The sequence below is a fragment of the Sciurus vulgaris genome (genome assembly GCF_902686455.1).
Source record: "Sciurus vulgaris genome assembly, chromosome: 2".
NCBI classification, from domain to species: Eukaryota; Metazoa; Chordata; class Mammalia; order Rodentia; family Sciuridae; genus Sciurus; species Sciurus vulgaris.
Window position 1 is genome coordinate 112358902 of NC_136462.1, and position 19745 is coordinate 112378646.

The 19745-nt window shown below is 46.8% G+C and overlaps 1 protein-coding gene across 1 annotated transcript in view; it reads left to right on the forward strand.

Moving 5' to 3' along the window:
* ANKDD1A (ankyrin repeat and death domain containing 1A) overlaps nt 1-16110 on the forward strand; it is a 30308-nt gene extending 14198 nt beyond the window's left edge. Inside the window, 9 exon segments of the mRNA XM_079126615.1 lie at nt 3776-3874; nt 4437-4535; nt 4664-4762; nt 8822-8920; nt 10632-10730; nt 11593-11688; nt 13237-13441; nt 14940-15071; nt 15904-16110. Coding sequence (XP_078982741.1) covers nt 3776-3874; nt 4437-4535; nt 4664-4762; nt 8822-8920; nt 10632-10730; nt 11593-11688; nt 13237-13441; nt 14940-15071; nt 15904-15965 — 990 coding nt within the window. The 3' untranslated portion in view covers nt 15966-16110.
* Nucleotides 16111-19745: the final 3635 nt, after the last annotated feature.

Below are 19745 nucleotides of genomic sequence, written 5' to 3' on the forward strand. Positions count from 1 at the left end.
TGGGCCTGCCCTGTGCTGTGGCCTGGGGCATGGAGATGCCCAGGATGCAGTTTCTTACTCAAGGAAATCCATGCCATGGTCCTAGGAAGAAGCTGTGATTCCATGGGGGAACCAGAAGGGCAAATCTGATTGGTTGGCAGTGCTGTCTGTAGTGGGTTGAACAGGATGGTAATTCCACTGGGGTGGGTGTCTGCTGTTGCATGGTAGCACACATCTGCATTTGTGCTCTGCCATGGTTGGGGCAACATAGAATGGGAGCAGTTCATTCAGGGTGCAGAGCTTATGAGCAGGATTGCACCAAGTTGAGAAGAGGAGACCCCCCTGAAAATGATTCATGTCGTTGGACCATAATAAGTCATCAAGCAGAATTCTAAACAATGCTTTCAACAAAGGGAGGTACTCCATTATTAATCTTCTGATGAATAATACATGGGTATTCTGATTGATGTGCTTGGTGAGGATTTAAGGGAGTTCTGTTTGTAAGGTAATGACAGAGAGCTCACAGACAAGCGCACCACAGGATCTGAGTACTGGAAAGTTCCTCATTAAGGGTCAGTGCAGCCTTCTTGCTTTTACTGCTGTGGAACCTGAGGCCCAGAGAGGGAGATGCCTTAGCCAAGGTCACACAGCAAGATAAAGGTAGGAGAGACTTTGAAAACAGCATCCTGGTGTATCACCCTGTGTTCCTCTCACTCACCAGGCTGCCTCCTAAGGCATCAGACCTTGGGTCTGCACTGGACCTGTCCACATTCATTCTTTGAGGATAAAAACTGTGTCAGGGCTTGAGACTCAGATTACGCAGGTTTCCTTTATTCTGAAAAGACAGGCTGAGCAGGTCCTGCTTTGTGGCAGGAACTGGATGTACTGAGGGAGCAAGGACCCTCTGCAGGACAGGCTCACCCAGGAGACAAAACTGACCTGATCTCAGGGCCCCAGGAAAGCAGAAGCATCAAATTCAGAGAAAGAGAAAAATCCAGCTATGATCCAGAATCTTATAATCAGAAATTCTAGAAAGCAGCTTCTAGAATTGTGCACCCCTGTTAAGTTTCAGGTTTTCAAATTAGAAGTGTTTTCATTTTTTAATCTCATTTGGGGAGGGGTGCAGTCAGCTTTTCAAGATTTAGGTCCCTGAAGGTCTGACTAGGACTCTGGGGTCTGCCGAGGAGGGTGGATCTCGGAGTCAAGGACAACACGGGTCCGCTGCACCTGCTGAAGTGAGCCCAGAGGTGCTGCCGGCCACTGGAGTGGCCAGGTGTTGCCGATGAGGCCTCCGAGGTCAAGAAGCTGGGCATCCCCCAGGTGGGGGAAGAGGGCATCAGGCCCAAGTCTAAGGCTACCTTGTGCCCGGCTCTCCTGCCCCAGTTCCCTGCCCTGCCCGGGAAAGTGTAGAAACCCCCTGTGAGGCTGTCCCTGCATGCACTAGTAGCTTTGAAGAGCAGAACATGGGTGTGGATACTCCAGAAGGAAGAAGAAAGCCCCACATTTTCTCTGTGCCCTGCTAACTGGGGCCTATGTGGGCCCCTCATGGTTCACCTGCTTCCTGTGTGTCTCTGAACCCAGGCTGACATCGTGGCTGCCTCTCCTAAACTGATCCTTGCTTACAGCAGGCCAGAATAAGCCGCTGTGTCCCCGGAGAGGGTGAGGAGGAGCAGAATGAAGCTGTTGGGGAGAGATTTTAAATTTATTAATACAATCATAAAGGAAATTTAAATGTTTCATCTTTGGACCCATAAAATAGGTATAGTGTGTAGACTGGTCATTTGGGGGAGTGTTGTTCTTTTTTTTTTTTTTTTTTTTTTGGGTGGTGCTGGGGATTGAACCCAGGGTTTTGTTCATACTAGGCAAGCACCCTACCTACTGAGCTATATCCCCAGCCCAGGAGTGTGTTTTTTTTTTTTTTTTTTTTTTTTTTTTTTTTTTTTTTTTTTGCTATGCTGGGGATCAAACCCAGGGCTTCTGTTACCATGCACCATGAGTTACGTCCCCAGCTCCTGTTTTAACTTTTTTTTTGGTACTGGGGATTAACCCAGGCACTTAACCACTGAGCCACCTCCCCAGCCCTTTTTTGTATTTCACTGAGTCACCGAGTTGCTTAGGGCCTCGTTAAGTTGCTGGGACTGGCTTTGAACTCGAGCTCCTCCTTCCTCAGCCACCAAGCTGCTGGGATTGCAGGTGGGCACCATTGTGCCCAGTTCTGTTTTTAGGTAATTTAAGGATTGCTTTGGTTTTGGTACATGTTCCCATCTTTACTGGACTCTAAGCATTTGTGCTAAATGTGAATGTCTTCGTTCCTCTCTCCCTCCCTCAGGAAGGCATCAAGATGGGCCAAGGTAGGAAACAGAGCTTGAGCTAGTCCCCGTGCCTGGTCCAGCTAAGTCATGAGCCAAGGGCTTCTAGGCCTGATGAGTAGCCAATGCGGGGCCTTCCCTTCTGGATGCCTTTGTAGTTCCTCAGGGACCTTGCTCTGATCCTCTGTGTGTGCTTCCTCTTTAGGGTCATATCTTTTCTCTGATAGGCCATTTCCAGCTGTTTTCTCCTTTTCTGGGGCCTCTTCACCTCACTCTGCAGTATGAGCTCTTTAAAGGCTGCGCCAGCAGGCTGACCTTGGAGTGTCCACTTCTAATACAAAGACATGGTGCCCTTTGCCCTGCGCAGTGGAGCCACCTCTCTCAGCTCTGTCACTGTCACCTTTAGACTTCTCAAGTGCAGGGCAACCACCTGTCCCTTGGTTCTCAAGCCCTCCTTGGCCCCCTGAAGACCCTATCTTGCTACTGACTCTGCCCTAGGCCTTATTCTAGGTACCTGGGGAAACTTCTGAGAACAAAATGGACAGAGCTCCCTGCCCTCCTGCAGCTTCTGCTCCAGCATCAAGAAGTAGATTATAAAGATAAGCACAGCAAACATCAGTGACAGAGGGTGTTGGAAGGTGATCAGTGGGGAGAGGAAGAGGTAAGCAGAGCGGCTCGGGAGCAGGAGGATAGAGGTGGAGCTACAGGTTGGAAGAACGATTCAAGCAGGTCCCATCGTTCAGCAAGAAGCCGACCTCTTCCTAGCAAAGGCCTGAAGAGCCCCCAGATCAGCCAAGCAGCGGCTGAGCCCAGGGGAGCCTTATATGATTAGTGAGAAGGGATGGATCTAGGGTACCCCAGGGGAGACTGGCTTCAGGTGGATATGGGTGAAGCAGGGTTTTACTTAACTAATTAATCGATTAATTAATTAATTTTGTGGGACTGGGGATTGAGCCCAGGGTGCTCTACCACTGAGCTACATCCTCAGCCCTTTTAATTTTTATTTTATTTCATTTTTGGTACTAGGGATGCCATTAAGCCATTCCTTTTTTTATGTTTTATTTTGAGATAGGGTCTCCCTAAGTTGCTTAGGGCCTTGCTAAGTTGCTGAGGCTGGCTTTAAACGTGCAATCTTCCTGCCTCAGCTTCCCAAGTAGCTGGGATTATAGGTGTGCACCACTGTGCCCAGTTTATTTTGAAAGCAATATGTCTACTTTGAAGTATAAGAAAAGAGAGACCAGGAGTTGACCCTTGAAAGTGTCCTTGGTTGTAGTTTTTTGGTACAGTTCTTGGAGGCAGTGTGGCATTGGCCCAGAGTATAGGGCTACACCTTGTCACATACTTGCTCTGTGACCCCTGGACATGTCACTTCTGGGCCTCTGCTTCCATGTCTATAAAATGAGGGGCAGTGCCCCTGGGGTCCTGTGAGTCTGTGTGGTTCCAGGGCCCCATGTCTGCTGGTCCCTCAGGTGCTCTTCTCCCCGCAGGAGGGGAACACAGCCCTTCACCTGGCTGCTAGGCAGGGCCATGTGGCCGTGCTGCAGCGCCTTGTGGACATCGGGCTGGACCTGGAGGAGCAGAATGTGGTGAGTCACCACCCAGGGGTGCAGAGATGTGAGACACTCAATGGCTTCCTACTTTTGAGGAACCCCTAGCCTGTGGAGCAGCCTAATTTCCCCCTGGTTGAGACCCTAAAACCTGGAAGCTGAGCATATGTCCTCAGAATGACACCTATTAGGAAAAGATAAGCAGCAGCCAGACCCAGGCTGGGCTGGAGCAAGGTGTGACAGACCACCACGACTTCATACTCGGGGTGTTTCATGAAGGGGGACGTTGCCACGGCCTGGATGGTCAGGGGGGACTTCCTGGGTGGAGTAGGAGGAAATAGACGAAGCTGGGGCTGTGATGGCTTGAAGGGCAAGGAGGACATAAACAGAGATGAGGAGCAGAGAACTAAGGTTCCACGTACATGCTTCACACAGTGAGAATATCGGGTGCAGGCTCAGATGCCCCATGTAACCAAGACCCTTGTCCTCAGTAGTGGGCAGGGGAGTACCTGCGGGACCTAGGAGCCGCGGCACAGGGTTGTCACTTTGGGGTCTGGCCTCGGCCTCCCCCCCATCCTCACACACTCCTTGTGTGTTTCAGGAAGGTCTGACGGCTCTGCATGCGGCCGCTGAGGGGATCCACCCCAACTGCGTGCAGCTCCTCCTGGGGGCAGGGAGCGCCGTGAACGCCCTCACCCAGGTAGCCAGGCCTCCTGATGTCTGCCCTCAGCCCTAGCAGAGTAGTGAGATGCAAACGGATCCTGAAGTGCTGTGTCAACCCCACACTGGGAGGACCTGTGACATTGAGCTGGTGCCTCTTTCCCTCAGAGAAAGCTAAGCTGCCTCCACTACGCAGCTCTTGGTGGCTCTGAGGACATGTGCCGGGCCCTCATTCATGCAGGAGGCTGCACCAATGTGGCTGATCATGTAAGTGTGGGGGCCTGAACTGAAGGGGGTCCCATTGCAAAGTCTCCCATGACCACACCGATGAAGCACAGCAGGTAAAAAGGGGCACTTCAACCGCTGGGGTTGGGGTGGGGGCTGGGACCAGGGGAGCAGGCAGTACTTAGGAGAGTCAAATAATGTTCTATCTGTAACAGGACTGAAATCAGGCTTGTACTTTGTCCCAGCTAAATTATCTGCTCCTCTTTTCTGTTCATTTATGTATTGAGTCTTTCTTTCCCCCTGGTACTGGGGATGGAACTCAGGGGTGCTCTACCACTGAGCTCTATACCCAGAACTTTTTATTTTTAATTTTGAAATCCACTCCCAAGATAATGACATTTTCTTTCTTTTTTCTTTTGGTACTAGAGATTGAACCCAGGGGTGCCTAGCCACTGAGCCACATCCCCATCCAGAGACAGGGACTAAGTTGCTGAGGCTGGCTCCGAACTTGGAGTCCTCCTGCCTCAGCCTCCCCAGTTGCTGGGATCAAGTGTTCACCACCGCACCCGGCCCAAGATAATGGCACTTTCCATTCAGGAGGGCAGAGCCTTCTTTCCCTAATCATCTCTTGAAGGTCCCACCTCCCAACACTGTTGGACTGGAGATTAAGTTTCCAACGAGTGAACTTTAGGGGTCACATTCAAACCATAGCATGTAAGGAACACAATTCAGCAATACAAAGGAAGAAACTATTGACATGCAACAACTTGTATGGAGCTCAAGGGAATTATGTTGGGTGAAAAAAGCGAGTCTCAAAGTTTATGTATTATATGATTTCCACTTCTACAACGTTTTTTTGTGTGTGTATGTGCTACTGGGGATTGAACCCAGGGACATTTTACCACTGAGCTACATCCCCAGGACCCACCCCTTTTTAAAAAATTTTATTTTGAGATATGTTCCCACAAAGTTTGCTTAGGGTCTCACTAAGTTGCTGAAGCTGGCCTTGAACTTCTGATTCTCCTGCCTCAGCCTCCTGATTTGCTGGGGTTACAGGAGTGCATCATCATGCCCAGCCCACGTTCTTGGAATGAAAAACTAGAAATAAACAGATTTTGTTGCTGGGGGTTAGGGATAGGGGTTGGGTGGAGGAGGGAGGAGGCTGTGGTCATAAAGAGATGACATAAGGGCTCTTTGTGATGAACTGCTCTGTGTCTTGAATGTGTGGTAGATATACAAATCTACACATGTGATAAAATTGCATGGAAGTAAACGCACAAACACAGGTGAAACTGGAACAGTCTAAATATCAGTGGATGTTCTGATCTTGTCAATACCCTTCTTGGGATATTTACAATAACTTTGGAGAAACTGACTATCTGTATTGTTTCCTAATTGCATATGAATTTGTGATTATTTCAAAATTTAAATTTAAATTAGAAAATGTTTTGCTCGTATATATACTTAAAAAAATCTTTGGAAGTATTCAGATAAAAGCAGTAACTGGATGGAGCTGGTCATGGTGGTGGTGCATGCCTGTAATCCCAGGGGTTCGGGAGGCTGAGACAGGAGGATCATGAGTTCAAGCCAGCCTCCGCAATTTATCAAGGCCCTGTCTTAAAATAAAAAAATAAAAAGGGCTGAGGATGTGGCTCAGAGGTTAAGCACCCTGGGTTCAATCCCCAATAACTCATTATCCCCCGCTCCCAGCCTCCAAGAAAAGCAGTAACAGATTATCAGTGGGGTTTGAGGCCAGGGAGAACACAGCAGAAGGGTGATGGGGTGGGAAGATCTTTTGTCCTTTTTGGTTCTTTTGGATTTTATAGACAAAACATAAAATAATGAAAAGCCATACTTATTTTCTTACCATTCTCCCTCCCCATGACATTGCTCAGACCTGTTTCCTGGAAGACCGAGGCATATCTGGCATATCTCTAGCCTGTCACCTCTTGGGAAGCCACCGTGATGGCTCCAAGTTTCAGGGCTTGTCAGAGTCCTGCCCTTGAACCACTGTCCAGTCTGGGCTCATCTGCTCTCACAGGTCTTCTTGTAGCCTGCTTTTGATATCATATTCATCTGGCAAATGATTTCAGGACACTGTTGAAGTTTCCTAGTAGTTTTACCTGGGTTTTAAAACTTTCTTTTTGTGACATTTATGAACATATTGGCTTGGAATTATATTAAACCTGAAAATAATGACACATTTAATATTAATTAAATTAATAATTAATTTTTTTCACTTGCAACATGACGTCTTGCCGTTTCTTTACGTCCTTCACATCCTTTAGTGATTTTATGTGACTTCTGGTTTACATGAATCTTATCCATGTCCAGTTATATCCTTCACAAATACTTTATATTGTTTGCCCATCATTGTGAACAGATTATCTTTTTAAATTTGTGTCACTTCTTGTGGGCATTCAATATATGGATGCTAGTAACTTGGATATTTTTATCTTCTATATGACTTTTTTTGGTACTGGGGATGGAGCCCAGGGTGCTTAACCACTGAGCCACGTCTCCAGTCCTTTTTCATATTTTATTTAGAGACTGGATCTTGCCGAGTTGCTTAGGGCCTTGCCAAGTTGCTTAGGGCCTCCCTAAGTTGCTGAGGCTGGCTTGAACTCAAGATCCTCCTGCCTCAGCCTCCCAAGCCACTGGGATTACAGGCATGCACCACTACTCCTGGATTCTATGACTTTTTTTTTTTTTAGTTGTTGATGAACCTTTATTCTGTTTATTTATATGCAGTGCTGAGAATTGAACCTAGTGCCTCACATATGCTAGGCAAACACTCTACCACTGAGTCACAAACCCAACCCTCTGTATGACTTTTTAAAATTAATTCTACTAGGGTTTTATTGGGCAAAGTGGGCAACTATCTTAACCTGTCTAGATAGACAACCACCTTGCCTACAAATGATGATATTGTGAAAATCTTCTTTTTCAATACTGAAAAACCTTCACCCAGCCTTGGCCTAAACTGGTAATGACAATAATGGGTATATATATAAAATGTTTGATAGCCCTTTTATGCTCAACAGATGAGCATAAATTTCCACAATAAGTTTAGATGTATCTGTACCATCAACTTCATGGGCTTCGTACTCTTCCACTGTATGTGTGTCTCTCCATTGCCTAGAGAGGGGGCTGCTGTGGTAGTGTTTCCACTTTGTCATTTAGTCAGGAGACTAAAGGGGACCACTGGGGATGGTGTTTTCCAGCCTTGAAAAAGGACTTGGATGAGCACTGGGCTTGGAGTGAAGTCTCTTTCCTGTTCCTGTCTGGTTCTTTTACTCATTTATTTCATACGTAAATAGTTATCAGGCACTTGCCTAGGTGCTGGGGGTAGAAAGTCTTAAAAGACATGGTGCCTGTTAGCTGTGTGTTCTTGGGAAAGTTGCTTAAGTTTTCTGAACCTCAGTGTTTCCATTTGAAGATGAAGAAACTACTAAGAATTCGTTCCATCCCTGTGCACACATGGGATTAATGAGATAGAGAACATGTGGATTAATGAGATAGAGAAACTGAAGGTGGTGTTGCTAGATGAGGCCTTTCCAAGGATTACTTGCCAGATGAAGATAGTAGAGGACACCGGGTGCCGTGGTGCTCTCTAGTGTCTAGAGAGGCTGAGAGAGGAGGATCACGAGTTCAAAGCCAGCTTCGGCAAAAAGTGAGGTGCTAAGCAACTGAGTAAGACACCATCTCTAAATAAAATATAAAATAGAGCTGGAGATGTGGCTCAGTGGTTGAGTGCCCTAAGTTCAATCCCCGGTATCCTCCTCCCCCAGAAAAAAGATAGCAGAGGAAAGGAAATGTCTTGCCCAATGTCACACAGTAAGCACATATCCAAGATGGCATAGTAGTCTCAATCTTGGATATGCAGACCCTCACTTGCTTTTAGGACTAGTTTTACAGATGACTCCAGGAATTCAGTCTTTGGGACTGTGAATGCCTGGGGTCACCCATGTTGTTTGAGATGCCAAAAGGGCCAAACCCAGAAGCACTATATGCCTCCTTGCTCCTGACTCCCATGCCCAGCCTGTAACTGGGCAGTCCTGGGAGGGACACATCCATTGATCCATGTGTCTCCTCCCACAGCAGGGTACTTCTCCTGTGCACTTGGCTGTGAGGCACAACTTCCCTGCCCTGGTCCAGCTCTTCATAGAGGCCCAGAGTGACCTGGATGCCATCGACAATGTAAGTGTTTGTAGAAACCATCCAGCCCCCAGGGGGCATCTGGGTACTCTCCAAGGCTGACAGAGCTTGACCATGGTTCCCAGAGTGGTTCAGAGTTGAGAAATTCCCTTTTTAGCTTTTATTTCTATTTTATTTTATTTTTCCATACTTTTAGTGGTACATTATAAATACACATAAGGATGACTTTGATTGTTACTCCTTTTACTTTTTTTAAAAAATTATAGATGAACACAATACCTTTATTTTATTTATTTATTTTTATGTGGTGCTGAGGACCAAACCCAGTGCCTCACATGTGCTAGGAAAGTGCTCTACCACTGAGCTACAACCCTGGCTCCTCTTTTTAGCTTTAAAAAAGTTGTTTGATGCTGGGTGCAGTAGTGCATGCCTGTAATCCCAGAGACTCAGGGGGCCAAGGCAGGAAGATTGCAAGTTTGAGGCCAGCCTCAATAACTTAGCAAGGCCCTAAGCAACTTAGCGAGAACCTGTCTCAAAATAAAAAGTAAAAGGGCTGGAAATACAGCTCAGTGGTAAACCACCCCTGAGTTAAATCCCCAGTTCCAAAAAAAAAAGGTTGTTTGAATATCTGTTGAATGTATATTGTTTTATTAACCATTTCCCTATTTTGAACATTTTGGTTATTTCTAGGTTTTTTAGGTTTTTATCTCTATCTATCTACATACATATATATGTATATATAATATATATGTATGTGTGTACATAAATACATGTATAACACTACAGTGAACATATTATATTCAATTTCTTCCTTTCTTTTTTTTTTTTCCTTAGAGAAAATTCTCAGGGCACAGGTGACTGGGGCATTCTTGTGTAACCAAAGTCCTGAAGTTGTGATTTGTAAGGAGCCCTTTTAAATCCTTGTCCCCATTCCACCCCCAACCCCACCGTATCATATTCAGTGCCAGCCCACATGTCCCCTGGGGAGTGGGAAGCAGTTTGGCAGAGTGTATCATATACCTTTGAAAAGATCTGCATTTGCCCTTCAGGGAACTGAGCCTCAAGGAATATATTAAAAGCTCATGCAGTGTAGAAACAGAGTGATTCACTAATTTTTACTTGGCTGCCCAAAACACCTGGAATGAAGGCACCACTCAAAAGAAAAAGAAAAAAGAAATGTCAACTGAGTGAGGTGTTAAACTAAGTGGGAAAACAACAACAACAACAACAACAAAAACTCATGCAGGGACTTTCATTGCAGGGGGAGGGATATACCTCAGCATGTGCAAGGAAGGCCCTGACCTTGAGCCCTGCACCCCTCCCCAGCAAAAAAAAGTTAAAAAAAAATAAAATAAAATAAAACCAATATTTACTATTAACCCTCAATTCGAAGATGACCCAGATATTTAATAATAGAGAAGTGATTAGGTAAGTTATGATACAGACAAATAGGCCATCAGAGTTTAGTAAATACAGTGTTTATCAGAGTTTATAATACATGAAAAGTGTTATGATAGGTGGAAAAATAAGATTGAAATGCATATACAGGATGATCTCAAATATATAAAAGGACTAGAAATTCACTAGGATCATCATGGAGCATCACGATGATTCAACTCAACCCACCCTCCTGCCCTTCATCACAACTTCGTTAAGGCCCAGTTGGGAGTGTCCCACCCAGGTCCTGCCCTGGCATTGAGCAGCAGGTCAGTAGACTTGCTTTTCTACTCATCTGTCCCCTTGACTTCTCCAGAGGCAGCAGACACCCCTCCACCTGGCCGCCGAGCACGCCTGGCAGGACATAGCAGAGATGCTCCTTGTGGCTGGGGTTGACTTAACCCTGAGAGATAAGGTACCTCTGCTCAGAGCCTGCCTCCCTCTCAGGCCGTCACAGCTCCCTCCTTGCCAGAGACCCTGCTGCAAATGGCTCCTTCCTCCAGACCTCCCCTCTGTTCAAAAGCAGCCTCCTTGAGGAAGCCTTCCCACTCCCAGCCTCCCTGCACTCCACCCTCCCCCCACTCCCTGCCCTCCCTCTTTTGAGGTCCCTCAGCCTCCAACCAACCCTTCTCCTGGTCTCAGCACGGTCTATGGTTTCTTTCTGTCTCTTGACCCCACCAGACCGTGAACTCCCTGAATTTCCTGGTGGGGGTTGCTGGGAGTAGCAGGAGTACTGTATCACTGCCCGGCAACCCCTGCATGTGTACCAGGGCTTGGGGATGCTTCCTGGCACATCGTGCCTGTGGGTGGCTACTTCCTTGGATGGCTGGAGGTTTCTCTCCAAAGAGCGGAAGGCTTGGGGTGAGGCTGGAGATCACAGGTACATGAGAGGAGGGCACTTGCCCACATCACTCAGTGAGGCCAGCCGGGATGGTGGGGTCAGGGTTGGAGACCAGGATGAGGCTAGACCTGGGAAAGGGCTCCCTGCTTTGAGCTGGGCCCCAGGAAGCTAGCCAGATGTGAAGGGCAACTTCCCATCTCACTGTGGGTCCCTGACAGTGACTGGGAGGCCTGAGGCACAGGACCTGGCACCTGCAGGATGGTGGGCAAACGTGAAAGGATGAGTGCGCACCCTCTTCTCGGGGCTCTGATTTCTTTGTCTGAAAAATGGGACTGGGGATAACATCAGCTCACAGGAGGGTCTGTAGTCAGTGGCAGAGGCCACGCTGCACCCCTCCTGTGGAAACTCTGGCTTCCCTTCTGCCTCTTACCTGCAGCAAGGAAAAACTGCCCTGGCAGTGGCCGCCCGCAGCAACCATGTCAACCTGGTGGACATGATCATCAAAGCGGACCGTTTCTACAGATGGGAGAAGGTATGGAGGCCCCATGCTCCATTGGTGTCTCATGTTGGAAAGAGAACAGCCTTGGCTCTGGGTTTGAGTTCCAGACCTGACCAGTTCTGGGGCCCCTGTTTGCAAGTGGGTGATAATCCCTGCTTTGCACCCAGGCACACTGAAACAAGGTTGATAGAGGTCTGTGCCTGTCATCTTGCTGCTGGACACTGCTGTAGCTCCTGGCTAGTGAATGCATGACTGAATACTTGGGTGAATAAAGGGATGACAAGGTGGTTCCATATCCCTGACATCTCTAGGTGATTAAAATTGCTGTATGGGGTATTTTATTTAGGCAACTTTCTTGAACCCAGAGGAAAAGTGTGCTGGAAATGATTGGTGATGTCTACTGCAGACTGGGGAAAGTAGAGGAGCAGAATGTAAGGTCATGCTTGGGCTGTTCCATTCCGCAAATAGGAATAGGGAATGGGGAGGTTTGGAAGGTGTCCTTGGGGATGTTTTCATATGTAGAAAACTTTTGTATTTGCTTTAGTTTTCAAAATCAATGTTAATTTTTTTTAAGGTACTGGGGATTGAACCCAGGGCAAGTGCTTGCTAGACAAGTACTTTACCACTGGGTACGCTGTCAGTCCTTTTTATTTTATTTTGAGTCAGTCTCACTAAGTTGTCCAGGCTGGCCTTGAGCTTGTGATCCTCCTGCCTCAGCCTCCCCTCTGGGATGGCAGACATGCACCATTGTACCTGGCCCTAAGAAACAATTTTTAACAATTTTTAATTTTAGGCTCCTGGGTCATCACCTCACAGGTGACTGGCCACAGACCAACGGTTGAGCAGGATGTAAGATCTGAGCTGTACATGCCAAGTGGTTTTTTCCACCCTGAACTTTGAAATAACCAGAACTCAATATTCATTCCCTTTAGAGGGGCTTAGGTTTTTGTGGGTTTAATTTATGTTCTTTCCAAATTCTTTTGTAACCTCTAGCACCTACTTTGCCTAGAAAGGACCCTGTGACCCCAGGCTTCCCTACTTCTGGGATTCAGCATGCCTGAAGCTTGGCCTGCCTGATTCTGGCCACAGGCATTCTGCTGACAACCACGCTGTAAGAACCCCGAGTGAGGCTGTGCCGTGACTCAGTGGTTTAGCACTCATAGGACCCTGGGTTCTGTCCCCAGCACTGCCAACAAAACCAAATCAAACAAAAATCAGGAAGAGAGAAAGACTTCTGACCAGAGGAATTTGGGAAGGCCTCCTGGCGGAGGTGGCTCAGGAGTGGTCTTTTGACTATGGCAGTGGGGTAGAGGGTCAGGGAGGTGAGAAACAAAATTCTGGGTGGAAGAACAGTGTGAGCACCTCGGGTTCCAAGGCATGGCATGGAGTCAGAAACTCCAGTGGTGGACATTGAGCCTCAGGTCCCACTGATTCTGGTTCCAGGCTCCTCAGCAGAGGTGGCTATAGGTAATTGAGGCTGCAGCCCTGTACCACTCCTATTCAAGATCACAAGAGGGAACTTGGCATGGAACCACCCCCCCACACACCCTGGCTTCTTCACTTTTGGGATCTACTCCACAGGACCACCTTTCATACAGGGACTCCAATGACTCCTCTGGGAAGAGCTTGTCGTTTAAGCAGGACCATCGGCAAGAAACACAGCAGTTCCGCTCTGTGCTATGGCGACTGGCCTCCAGGTATCTCCGGCCCCAGGAGTGGAAGAAGCTGGCATGTTCCTGGGGGTTCACTGAGGCACACATCTATGCCATCGAGCAACAATGGACAGGTACCAGCCTGCCTCACCCACCCCACCCAGAGCACCCAGTGTGGGACACTTGAGTTGTTCTGTGCTCCTGGGTAAAGAGCCTATGCAACCCGTGGCCCAGCCCTACACTGCTTCCCACTCCCCACAGGCCCCTTCCCACCTCTGACTCCTTTCTCAGGGTGTATGCTCTCCTCTCCCTCCCATGACCTGAGGACGTCACGGTCTTCAGAATCAACCCAAGCCGAGAGTCCAAACGTAAACTGCAAATGAGAATTCTCATATATGATAAAGGAGATTTGCAAATTATGGGAGTGGGGGAAAATGCTATTTAATAGTGTTGAGATAACTGAGTTGACCAGTTGAGTTTCCCACCAGTCACATCAAAGGCAAGCACCATGAGACAGTGAACCAGCTAATCTGGATCTGATGGTTGTGGCCAAGCATCTGTCTTCAGGCAGGAAGAGCTGACCTAGTCACAGGGTTTAAAACACGTTAACCCGCAACACTGGACACTGGATAGTGTGGGCAGTTATTTTCCAGACGTGGTTATATACTGGGATCACCTGAAAAGCTTTGAAACTGCTCAAGGCCTGAGCCACACCCAGACTTGGGCACATCTGAATTCAGGCGAGGTGAGCCCCTGGTGCCAGTATTTTCCCATGCTTCCCAGATCTTTCCAATGAGCAACTAAGGCTGAGAACTACTGGTGTAGGGAAAAGAACATGGCCAGCTCTGCCTCTCAGTAAGCTCTCTTATCCAGAAAACGGGGCCAGCAGGGCGCATGCCTGTAATCCCAGTGGCTCAGGAGGCTGAGACAGGAGGATTGCAAGTTCAAAGCCAGCCTCAGAAAAAGTGAGGCACTAAGCAACTCAGTGAGACTCTATCTCTAAATAAAATATGAAATAGGGCTGGGGATGTGGCTCAGTGGTTGAGTGCCCCTGGGTTCCATCCCTGGTACCCCACCCCCATAGAAAGAAAGAAAAAGAAAGAAAGAAAGAGAGAGAGAGAGAGAGAGAGAGAGAGAGAGAGGGAGGGAGGGAGGGAGAGAGGGAGGGAAAGGAAGGAAGGAAGGAAGGAAGGAAGGAAAGAAAGAAAGAAAGAAAGGAAGGAAGGAAGGGAGGGAGGGAGGGAGGGAGGGAGGGAGGGAGGGAGGGAAGGAAAGAAACAGGGCCACTAGCCTGTAAGGCACAGATTGTGATCAGCTGAAGAGATAATACACATAATCGTGTGCATCCTGGTACTGCAGGGGCAAATGCTGTTTCTCTCTTTCTTCAAAGTGGCACTGACAGGGTGTGCAGTGGATGCTCAGGAGAAAGCCTGGGACATTCTAGGTCCCTGAGACATAATTCTTACCCCACCCCATGTGAGTTGCTGCTCCTCCACACCCCTGGCCACCTCTGGGCTGAGCCTGGTGAAGGGGCCTGGGGAGGTCCTTGACCTCTTTTGCAGCTGGGCATGCTCAGGAGGCCAGGGCTGCATAGACATGGTTGGCTTCTCTCTCTCCCCTCATCATCCTCAGGCACCAGGAGCTACCAGGAGCATGGCCACAGGATGCTGCTCATCTGGTTGCATGGCGTGGCCACGGCTGGTGAGAATCCCAGCAAAGAACTGTTCGAGGGCCTGGTGGCCATTGGCAGGAGGGACCTGGCTGGTAAGAGTCAGGCTCCTGCTCAGGAGCTGCGTGCCTCCAAGGGCTGCTCAGACCAGAATGCCATGATGCTGACCAATCCTTCCAGATTCTTAGTCCTAGCCCTCCTCCTCCTCAAACCCAGGAGAAGCCTTGGGCAAATCCCAGTGCCCCCTGGCCCTGGTTTCCCCATCATTGTAGTGAAAGTGGCGGCCTAAATGAACCCTCTGATTTTCACAGCCCCTTATAATCTCTCCCTTGCCAATCTTCCATGCCTTGATTTTTCCCCATAGTTTGGAATAAGTCTGGAACAGCCTTCAGACTTCTTTTTCACAAACAAGACTTGTGAACCCAACTGGCTTAATATAAGTTGAACCAGTCAGATCTGGTAAATAAAACTTTGGAGGCCTTCACAACCTACTTAAGCATGCCAATCCCAAAATCCTGATTTGGGACTCGGAGAGTCTCATGGGACCTTCAGGCCTGCAGGATAAAAGGTCTGGTACTAATCCCTTATTGAAAACAAAATCAGCTCACAACGTCCACTGACATCGGGCACCATGGGACAAATGCAGCTGCTGTGTCAGGCATCAGTGATAGTCATGGAGTCCACATTAATCAGGAGGCAACAAGGAAAGCCCCAGCATGGTGGCTGTCCCACGGCTGCCAGAGGCAAGGTGGGAAAGCAGAGGATTATTTCAGGGTGGAGGCATTAGGGATGACTCTTTTCTTTTTCCAAAATATTCTCATATAAAGTTGTTGCACCTTTTCTTAGCACCATGTCTGGCAGGATATTAAAAAATAAAGCCAGCCCTTGGGGGTAGAGCTGAGGCAATAAAATTCTTGTGTTTTACAGAAAGTATCAGGAAGAAAGCAAATGCTGAGCCGAAGGCCCCCAGGAGGTGCACAGCCATGTAGGCAGGGGCCACCTGAAGATGACCAACCTTTAAGGGATTTTCAAAGGATCAGTGTTAACAGACCCCCAGCTGCTTCTACTGAAAATCCCAGTGAATCAGAGACCAGCAGGCAAATGCTTATAATCCAGATGCCCGTTCTAGGTTTTGCAGGTGATCCGTCCCAGGCCTTTGGGGTCTTTGCTCATTTTCACCTCCATTATCTTGGACTCTCACAGCCTCTTCACTAATGTTCAAGGGACATCTTTATAGATCGGATACTGAGGCCCTGGTCACACCACTAATCAGGTGATGGGACCTGGTGTCAAATCCAGCCTCCCTCCCACCCAACTCCGGGAAAGGGCTCCATCTATCTTTTTCAAAATGAATTGTTCTTAACTTATTCACTGTGCATGTGCATGTGTGTGTGTATGTTGCTGTACTGAGAACCCAGGGGTGCTTTACCACTGAAGTACATTCCCAGAGTTTATTTTTTATTTTGAGACAGGGTCTCACTAAGTTGCTGAGGCTGGCCTTGAACTTGCGACCCACCTGCCTCAGCCTCAGCAGCTAGGATTACAGGTGTGCATCACCACACTTGTTTGTTCACTGGTTTTTAAGAATGCCATGCTTGTTCCAAATTTATTTTATGTAGTTACAAATTTATTTGTACATTTGGACAATTCCAGGAGGGATGTACCCTCATTTCCCCTTCTTATTGTATAATCTTTATGTTTAAAGTTTTTAATTTCAAAATCATTTCAGACATACAAAAAAGTTGCAGAAATAGTATGAAGAATTTCCAAATACTCTTTAAACAACTTTCCCACTTACGTAACTACAGTATAATTTTTTAAACCAGGAAATTAACATTGTGCAATGCTGTTTGCTAATGTCAGACCTTATTCAAATTTTGTAGGTTGAGCTCTTCATGTCCTTTCTGGGACTAGGATCCAGTCCAGGATCACTGGTTGCATCTAGTTGTCATTCTTTTTTTTTTTTTTTTTTTTTTTTTTTTTTTTTTTTTGCAGTGCTGGGGATTGAACCCAGGGCCTTATGCTTGCAAGGCAAGCATTCTACCAACTGAGCTATATCCCCAGCCCTAGTTGTCATTCTTCTGTCCTTTTTTTTTTTTTGGTCCTGGGGGCGTGAATCTAGTGTTTTGCATATGCTGAGAGCACATGCTCTACCACTGAGCTAAACCCCAACCCTCTTTTCATTTTTAATAGCCCCATACAAAGGGTCACTGTTCTGTAGCAGCATAATCTAGTAGAATGTTCTGCAAAAATGTTTCCTATCTGCCCTGTCCAAGATGGTATCCACTAGGACCTGTGGCTATTGAGCACTTGAAATGTGGTTAGTGAGTCTGAGCTAATGAATTTTAAATATTACTCGATTTTAACTGTTTGAAAAAATATATTTTTTGGTGGTGCTGGGGATTGAGCCCAGTTCCTTGGGCATGCTAGGCAAGCGCTCTACCCCTGAGCTCTACCCCTGACCTCAATTGTTTGAGATGTAAATAGGCAAGTGGTAACCACACTGGACCCCAGAGCCAATATGAGCTTTGCTTTCAGGTGCCAGGCAAACACAGCTTGTGGGCTCAATGACCCCACCAGGAGATATGTTTCCAGGAAAATGTGACTTTTTGGAAGCTTTGAGATTTCCCACAATTCAGAGACCATCTGTGCAGAATAACCTAGAAGTTCTGCCAGAAAGTGATTGGTATCTAGTGTGGGCGCTCCTGCATGTGGCCCAGCTGTGGCCATTCTTGAGCCCACATTTTAGAAAAGCTCCCCACAGAGTTCCCCACTGGACAGAGACCGGAACAGGAGACAGACTTAGAACTGTTAGAACTGAAAGGGGCTTCAGTGGTCACATGTGGCTGGTGGCATGCACAATGGTGAAGTCCTCTGAGAGGCAATCTGGCCTTGTCTATCCAAACCACAAACATCTCTCCCCTTTGGCCCAGCAATCCCACTTCTAGTGACCCATCCTATGATAAGTTGGTATGTGTACATTTTAACAGACATATGAGGCTCTTTATCACTACATTGTTTCCAATCATTTGTTTTTTATTTTATTTTTGGTTCCGGGATTGAATCCAGGAGCACCTAACCACTGAGTCACATCCCCAATTCTTTTAACTTTTTTGTTTTGAGACAGGGTCTCACTAAGTTGCTTAAGGCCTCAGCTAAATTGCTGAGGCTGGCCTTGACCTTGTGATCCTCCTGCCTCGGCCTCCTAAGCCACTGAGATTATAGGCATGCACCACCGTGCTTGGCCAATCCTTTTTTTTTTTTTTAAATAAACCAAATGACCATCTTCAGGGGACTGGTGAAATAAAGTATGGTGTGTCTGCGTGATGGACTATTATTCAATAATTAAAACAAAAGAAGATCAAGGACACTTTCCAAGTATTATTTCAGAAGGAGATCCAGGATAAATGAAATAGAAAAAAAAAATCAAAATCTGAATCAGTACATATGGAATGCTAATTGTGTAAGAAAGAAAGGAAACAAGAAAAAATGTTTTTATTTGCTTATATTCATATAAATAAAAGAGGGATACATTGGAATTCTCTGTACCACTCAATTTTTCTTTAAATCTAAAAAGAAATTTATAAAAAAGAAAAAAAGAGCTTTTAAAAACCAACCCATCAGGCTGGGCACAGTGGTATGCACTTGTAATCCTCAGGTGACTGAGGCTGAAGAATCACTTGAACCCAGGTACTATAGTTTGAACCTGGAATGTCCTTCAAAGGCCCATGTGTTGAAGGATTGACCCCCAGCTGATGGCACTATTGGGAAGTGGTGGAACCATTTAGGAAGTACAGCCTATTAGAAGAAAGTTAAGTCACTTGCTGCCCTTGATGGGGATATTAGGATGCAGGTCTCTTCCTACTCCTCCTTGCTTCCTGGCCACCCTGAAGTGAACAGACATCCTCCTATGTGCTTCTGCCATGTTGTACTGTGCTACCACAGCAACAGGGCCAAGTGATCACAGGATGAAACCTCTGAAACTGTGAGCAAAAATAAACCTTTCTTCCTTATAAGTTGATTATTTCAGGTATTTTGTTGCAGAGACAGGAAGCTGACTAATACACCTGGAGTTCAAAACCAGTCTGGGTAATAGAGCAGGACCCCATCTCAAAACACAACAACAAAAAAACCCCCCAAAAACCAAAAAAAAAAAAAAAAAAGAAGAAGAAGAAGAAAAGGCCAGGTGGGATGGCAGATACCTATATAGTCCTAACTACTTGGGAGGCTGAGGCAGGAGAATCACTTGAGCCTAGGAGTTCAAGACCAGACTGGGGCAATATGGCCCTCATCTATTCTCTTTGGAAAAGTCTTTTAAAAAAAAAGTTTTTGAGTACTGGGGATTGAACCCACGAGTGCCCTACCACTGTGCTATACCCCTATTCCTCTTTATTTTACTTAGAGATAGGGTCTCAGCAAATTGGCTTCTAACTCTTCCTCTGCCTGCAGAGTAGCTGGGATTATAGGTATATTTTGTAGCACATGGGACTTAGATAATTTATTTGGATGAATTTTTACAAAATGAATTTTGTATTTTTTTTCCCTAAGGTAAAAAAACATGTCCTTAAATAAACATTGAAATGTTGAAATAATCTCTCAGATTCAATCCTCATTTCTTTTGTTTGGGAAATCCAGGGCACGATGTCAAAGCAGGCAAGAGCCTGTCCTGGGTTGGTTCTGTGTGAGCTCGGCCCTCAGCTTGGCCCTACCAGTATACAGTTCTAGAGTACCTTTCTGTGTGGGCAGCCTGCCCTGAGCCAGTACGGAGC